This window comes from Miscanthus floridulus, chromosome 3 (assembly GCF_019320115.1).
Source record: "Miscanthus floridulus cultivar M001 chromosome 3, ASM1932011v1, whole genome shotgun sequence".
Taxonomy (NCBI): domain Eukaryota; kingdom Viridiplantae; phylum Streptophyta; class Magnoliopsida; order Poales; family Poaceae; genus Miscanthus; species Miscanthus floridulus.
The window spans coordinates 20,406,544-20,414,042 of record NC_089582.1 but is presented as its reverse complement, the minus strand read 5'-3'; the positions used below and the strand labels follow the sequence as shown (position 1 = coordinate 20,414,042).

General features: G+C 49.0%; 1 protein-coding gene and 1 pseudogene across 1 annotated transcript; both read left to right on the top strand.

Moving 5' to 3' along the window:
- The first annotated feature begins 508 nt into the window (after positions 1-508).
- Positions 509-4,221, top strand: LOC136543301 (DEAD-box ATP-dependent RNA helicase 53-like; annotated as a pseudogene).
- A 409-nt stretch (positions 4,222-4,630) lies between these two features.
- On the top strand, positions 4,631-6,353 carry LOC136545170 (uncharacterized). The gene is made up of 3 exons (XM_066537211.1): positions 4,631-4,902; positions 5,010-5,265; positions 5,741-6,353. Exons 1-3 carry the CDS (start codon positions 4,795-4,797, stop codon positions 6,001-6,003), a joined length of 627 nt encoding a protein of 208 aa, XP_066393308.1. The 5' UTR covers positions 4,631-4,794; the 3' UTR covers positions 6,004-6,353.
- Positions 6,354-7,499: the final 1,146 nt, after the last annotated feature.

The following is a 7,499-nucleotide window of genomic DNA, read 5'->3' as shown; positions in this document are numbered from 1 at the left end:
CCGGCGTGTCTATGGGATGCAAAATGACTTTGTTACCCTTCATCTATTTCTTTTCCGTCCGTCTCATCCTCATCGCTTGGTAAAGATGCATCCCGGCCTACGCGCCTCTCACCTCCGCCTCCTCTTCCCCATCCGATGGCGAACGCGGGCACGAGATCCGCCGCGCGTGGGCTCTGCCGCGGGCGCGGGCTCTACCTCGCGTGCGTCCCCATCCCCAGCGTGCCTCCCCCATGGTCGGCCGCGCGAGGTCCAGCTCCTCCCCTTCCGGTCGCTGCTCCCCCATCCCTTGCGGCGCGCGCGAGGTCCGACTCCTCCCCTTTTGGACGCGCGCGCTCCTAGGTCCGACAAGGTGCCACCATGTTCGTCGTCGGCGGGGGAAGCTGGCTCGCCGGTACCGGCAACAACCGCGCACGAAGAGACGCGCCGCAGCTCGTCTGTGGCCAGGGATGCACGTCCTCCACCGGCGAGGAAGCAGAGGAGCACGGGCACGAGGAGGCACGGGGCCGCCATGTTCGTCGCCGACACCGAGGAGGCCGTGCTCCTACGCGTGCTCCAGGTGCCGCCATGTTCGTCGCCGGCGTCGGGCGCGGCCATGGACCTGCAGGGCGTGGCCCTGGCTGCCTCGCCCCCAACTTCCCCTATGTCCTGTCAGCCGCCGCCATGGACCCCATCATCGGCCATGGCCGGAGCTCGAGCGATGAAGAGATAGAGATAGAAGAAATAGATGAGGGACAAAAATATTATTTCTCGTGGCCGGTCTATGCTGTCAGGTCGAGTTAACGTGCTATGTCAACGAAAATGGCGAGAATGTATAAGATGCTCTCTCAAGATGGTAAATACGATGGTAAATACGTGAAGAGACCGTTATAATGGTAAAAAATTAAATATCCCCGTACCACCACGGGTTTCCACCGCCGCGATGATCTCTTTGCTCCGCCCCGCCCCGCCCTCGCGGCCGCCTCCTCGTCTCCGTCCGCCGTCTACCGGAGGCCCATCCTCGCCGCGCTCCTCTCTCAGCCACCGGCCCCTCCCGGCCCATGCCAGGCACCCGCGCCAGGGGCGCTGGCGCCGCCGAGTCGGGGGTTCCACGGCTCGCCGGTCCCCCTACGGTTCAGATCGACTCCCGCGTCGTGGGCCAGCCCCGGGCCTGGGGAGGGCGTGGGCGTGGATACGGGGGCTGAGTAGGGGCTGGAGATCGCGAGGTTGGGGATCTCGGCGCGGATCGTGGAGAAGCTCGCCGCGCGGGGCATCACCAGGCTCTTCCCCATCCAGGTGCTGCCTCTCGCGTGCGAATTGGCTGATGATGCGGCCTGCCTAGTTTTGATCACTTTGGTCTGATTTTGCATGGAAATGGTACTCTGTCCTATTAAAAGCTACCGAATTGTTAGGATCCTGTTATGTAAATGGAATTACCCGCTTCTGAAACGCTAGTTTTAACTGAGTTCCATGGAATTGTTTCGTGGAACAAAGGAGAATGCATTTCTTAGTTTTGTAACATCTGGGTTGTCTAGTACTATAATAATGATATGATGTAAACTGCGCTTCTGATGCTGTGCTCTGCAACCTCCTGATGCGTTTGCAAATTCGAACAAAAACACGTGTAGTTTTGATTTCAGCAGTGATTTTGGCTAGAACCTGTGAGATTGTAGCATTGCCCGGTACTTATGCTGGAATAGTATAGTATAACAGAGCCCTCTGTCATTCTGCTGTATTCTTCCAATGAACCTACACCAGGTATAACTATAGGCTGCCTATTTAGTAAGGGCCTGTTTGGAACGAAGGAATCCAAAACACAGGAACAGAAAAAAAATGCAGGAATAAAGTATGATGAAAAGTGAAAAACTACGGGATTTCAAAACACAGGAACAGAAAATTTAGGCTGTTTGAAACACAGGAATTTATAACATAGGATGATAGGAATTGTAACATGTTAGGCAAATATGGGTACTTATCAGTGCAAGCTTCAAAGTAGCTGAGATTGGACAGTGACGTGCACAAGCTAGCCCAACGTCTAAGCAGCGTGGTTGTCTCGTACTTCGTGAAGGAAGAGAAAACCTGAGTTCTGATTGGATTTTTGTTTTCCTTTGAAGAAGCCTGCAACAGTGTTCCATAGGAAAGGAACCAGAGAATCCTTTAATCCAAATGCTATTCTCAGGAAACTTTCCTCTATTTTTGTTTCCTCTACTTTTCCTATGAAAATACTCCATTCCAAACAGGCCTTAAACTGCTAAGTCAATATGATGGTTCAATATGTTCTGACCTAAATGTTAATCAACTCGAGCGATCAGAAGTTCAGAACAAGTGCCATGCATCTTCTCATGTTTCCTGCTCCATCTTAACTGAAAAGGTGTTATATATGTAAATATGCTGGGTTCCCAATCTGATTCAGTTCAGGCTATTTTGCTGGCAGAGGGCTGTTCTTGAGCCAGCAATGCAAGGGAAAGACATGATTGGACGTGCTCGAACAGGGACTGGGAAGACCTTGGCTTTTGGTATTCCTATCATGGACAAGATCCTCAGTCACAATGAGAAGAATGGGTTCGTTTCTCTTTCACATTTGGAATTCTTTTCAATTTATTTACCAGGGAGATAGAATATATTGTAATAATTGCATAGTGTGCTGCATGCAGAAACAGTAGGAATCCTTTATCCATAGTCTTGGCACCAACAAGAGAACTTGCTCGGCAGGTTGAGAAGGAATTTAGAGAATCTGCACCCTTGGACACCCTCTGTGTCTATGGAGGTGTTCCAATCAATCAACAAATGAGAGTTCTTAACTATGGTGTTGACATAGTAGTCGGAACTTCAGGTCGTGTTATTGATCTTCTGAGAAGGGGTACTTTAAACCTTTCACAGATCCAGTTTGTGGTTCTAGATGAAGCGGATCAGATGCTGGCTGTGGGTTTCGATGAAGATGTTGAGGTGATCATGGAACAGTTACCACAGAACCGTCAAAGTATGCTGTTCTCTGCAACAATACCTAGTTGGATAAGAAAGATTTCGATCAAGTACTTGAAGGATCCAGTTATAATTGACCTTGTGAGTCACTTCTTTTCTTATTTTCCTGTGAATTTTATCTTACTTTCTCCTAGCTTGTCTCATGACAATCATGCATCCTTTTGTATGCAAGACTATATGAAGTCCTGCATTGAATAGATTTTCCTGGGACTAGAAACATTATTGAAGCATCTGATGAGCATCAAAGCTTTCATTCATAAAAAAAGAATACCAAATCAGCACCTGGACTTTATCTGGATTTCTTCTCAGCACAGCATAGGTACATTCTAAGGGGCATTCCCTGACATTTGCTTCCCTTCTTCCTCAGGTTGGTGATTCAGACCAGATCTGGGAGAACTGCACGAGCAGGGAAGAAAGGCAGTGTGATTTTAAAATACACATATGAGCAGACTAGAGCTGTAAGGGTCATCGAGCAAGATATAGGATGCAGGTTCACAGAGGTAGAGTATTTTAGTGACCATGCATATCGAATCCTGATGAAGTTATTTTTGTAGTTGAGATGAAATGTGGAAAACTCATCCACTTATTTCTTTTTGCCGCTCGCAGCTTCCGAAGATGCCAGTTTCAGATGAGGCTGCAGACATGTTTAATGTCATGAGAGATACTCGCTCTAGATCAGCTGGAAGCAGAAGAACGGGCGGACCTTTTAGCCATGAAGGTTATGGTGGCTTTGGAGACCATCGTTCCAGCGGTTTTGGTGATTTTGACAGATTCAGTGGTTCCTCTGACCGCGGTGGTGGATTCCGTGACTCAGGTTCAAGGTAGGCCTAGTTTCAGTCGTTCTGATAGATTTGGCGACTTTGGAGACGGTGATTTCAGCAGACGTGGTAACACTGACTTTGGGCGTTCCCAGAGCTCTGATGATTCAGGCTCCTCGCGTTATGTCAGAGGTTCTAGTGGTTTCGGCAGTTCAGATTCCGGCAACTTCGGTGGCTTCAAGGATTCCAAGCGATGAATGGGATAGGGTTTTCTTGTACAGCTCTGAACCTTTTCTAACACCTGTTGTTTCTTCCTTGCCTGAGCAAACCAGTAGCACTTCATTGTGCTTTAGGCCCTGATCACGAGTAGTTTTGGTGGTGTAGGGTTGTTTCAGAACTTTTCTTTGAGGCAAGGTTGTTTCAGAACCTGTATCACTCTATGTTGATATGTTCTGATTCTGCTCTCTTAAATAATCCGATGAAAGGATGGCTTTTGGTTTCTGTTCATGTACTGTGCCAGTGTATTGCTTGCAGAGTTGTTCCATGATCTTAACCGTCACAGAACTGGGGTTAGATGTTTGATTTTCCTAACGGCTCGTCTGGATAGGGATAGGGATAGGGATAGGGAATGGGATAGAAAATATTATATCTTAGTCATCCATTCTTTACGTCTCATTTAATCCTGGCCATTCATCTATTTCCCTTTTCCTATCCCACCCCCTGCATCCAAACGCCACCTAAAAGAATGATTTTGTTCTCACATGGAAGTGTTCTGTTTCAGGTTAAATCTTCCCGTGGAGGCCCGATAGTCTACCAACAACCACAAGCGCAGATGGGCTGGCCCAAATCGTCCTGGGCCAGTGCACGGGCTCTCGCTTTCCTGTCAGAAAAGGCTCCCATCCCACGACGGCGACGCACTGGATTGGGTTGGGACAGAACGAGCGACGGCGAGGAGACGGCGATAAGATTTGCCACACCTTGGCCTGTAGCTGGGAGACCGCACGGACGGCGGCGAGGGGCTCCAGCAAGGCGGCGTCCACGAGTCACGACCAACCCAGCAGCAGCGGCAGGTCCGCTGATGCCAGACTCCCCCCAGCTCCACCACCCACCTCCCCCTCCCGCGCCGCCGCCGCCGGCCAGCTCAACACCAGCCGCGTCAGCGGCAGCAAATGCGCAACCCAACCTGGTACATCACTGCAGGCGCACACCATTTCTTCTTCTCGTCTTCTTTTCTGCGGGAAAAAAAAATCGGATCTTTGCTGAGGTTGCTGCTTGCGTTGTTCCGTTGTCCAGGTGAAGCTGAGGATGATCATCAAGGGCGTGCTCGGGCGGTACCAGCGCTGGAACCCCGTGCACCCGACGGCCGGCGCCTTCTGGGGTGTGGGGCTCGGCCTCGGCTGCGGCGTCGGCTGGGGCCCCGGGTTCGGGCCTGAGGTGATTGGGTACGTCGGCGCCGGGTGTGGCGTGGGGTTCAGCGTTGGGTTCACGCTCGCCGGCATCGGGATCGGCCTGCCGCAGCACGGCCTCATCAGGAACCACGACCACGGTGGTAATTAGTTATGCTCTGTTCTTGTAGTTGTGTTCCCTTCAACAAGTAATCATACACTGCGGTTGGTATTGGTGGACTAATTCTTGGATTCAGTGGGAGCTTCAGTTAGTGTAGTACGTACTATTATCCCTACCTGATTATTGTGAGAAACATAATGAAAAATTTGGGTCAAATAGCAAGTACTTGGGTGAAAAAAGGTATTTTTAGTAGTATGGTTGCCATGCTCTGGAGGGGATATCCAGTCAACCATGCTTCACCTGTCCTTGTTAATGTTTTTATACATAGGATCCCCTGCAATCTAGCAGGAAATGTGGTTGGTGCACATGAATTAGCAAGCTGACAGTATGTTATCATTACTAATGCACATTGATTCGCAGGCCTCTGTGCCCAATTCTTTGTTGCTATCCCAACCTTTGTATATATACAAGCATCTGTCACATGAATGACAGATCTGCCTTCTGAACTTCACCTGTAGGTTTTGCAAGTAACGTCCCTGTTGATTCAGCAAGATTTTATGCAGTAACCATCATCAGAGGTTTGGTATGGGATGCCATCAGCTATGTGGGTAATATAGCAGCTATGAGGAAAGAATCTCGACAGAAGCTTCTGAGGTTCCAGGACAACCCTCCGGTATCAGGAGGAGTTGATCTGCCCAAGCTGGGGAAGGGCGTGTCAAGTAGCATCCGCTCCACAGTGGAATGCATCAGGGCCTTCAAAGATCAGCATTGGCCTCCTTAAAAGACTCATGGGCAATCAAAGCTGGTTTTAGGTTATAGGTACCGCCACGGAAACTTAAAAATGACGATATACCACCCCCCTAGTTATTCTAGCTTACGGAAATGTAGAGATAAAAAAAAAACCTTACGGAAATGTAATCTGCATCCTAGATATTTTTTTTTTATGTAGATGCATCTGTAGATATGATGGCTGCTCTTTATTCAAGCACCCTGTAACAGGGATATAGCGTGAAATAAAGTTCCAGTAATATTGTACTCTAAAACCATGTAACCTACATTTGTATTAGTGTAAGTACTCCTTACCATTGAACTATTTATACCGTGGAACTCTGAAAGTGTACTATTGAAGCATGACTCCAATGCACTCTTGGACACTTTAACAGCTTCTGATTGTTTGGAGGCGAGCAAATGATCGAGATAGCTCAAGGATTATCTGAAGAAGGTGGCCGGTTCTGCACTACACGCACAAGTAGCCGTCTGAAGGCATGGTGCTTCAAATGCTGCAAAAGAGTACCACTGTGAGCTATTTGAAAGCAACAGCCATGGCTAGGAGTTTGCTCGGATTGCTCTTGCTTGCAGATGCACTTGTTGTTTTCCTGAACTTTTTTAAGATTCGTGGGCACGTTGCCTTGCTGAAAACACCTAGTTCCTCGGAAATGCTTGTCTGTATGTATGACCAGCCGCTGGTCTCTTCGTCTGGTCTGATTAGCCGCAGCTTTGTGGTTGTGGCGCTCGGCATGCATGCTCGTGCTGGCTGTAATGTGATGCACAGGAGCAGGCTGCGTATGAGTGCGCATACTGACTTTGAGAGGGCTATTGGTTCGTGTACAGAAGCAGGCTGCCGCAGCGAAACCAGCAAGGTGGCCAGCAGATCAGCAGCCTGTTCGTTTTGGCTGAATTGGCTTATAAGCCATGGCTGAAAGTACTATTGGCTAGTTTGGTGTGAAAGAAAAATACTGTTCAAGCCGTGAATTATAAACCAGATACGAGCGAAATAAGCCGAAACGAACATGCTGCAGGTTGGTGCCGCTGCATTGTCTCTGCAGCCTACCTCTCTTCCCTCTGCCTGCAATGCCCCGTGCATTCATGTTGGGGACTGTGGTGTTCCTCCTCCAGGCTTGCTCCTCTCCCTCCGCCTGCAATGCAGGAGCCTCTGCCCGGCCGGCCAGTATGGCCTGATCTTACAGTAGCTTTTGCGCAATGATTTCCTCTTACAGGGGTGTTTTTTAGTTCTTCAGATAGGCAATGATGCCAATGCAGTACATATCTCGATCAGCTTTAGGCCAATAATATAATAAAAGGAAAGAGAGATTGTTTCCTCCAGCAACATCCAACAACAGGGGTGGCGTTACATGTTGCATGCGTGCAGTCGTCTGACCATATCTAGGCTTCAGACATGGATGGTTTATTCTTTTCTTTTTCTTTTCTTTTTTTGCAAAAATCAGTAGTGATATACATATCGGCCTTAGAAGGAATTTCGCTACCTTTTGGCTCGGC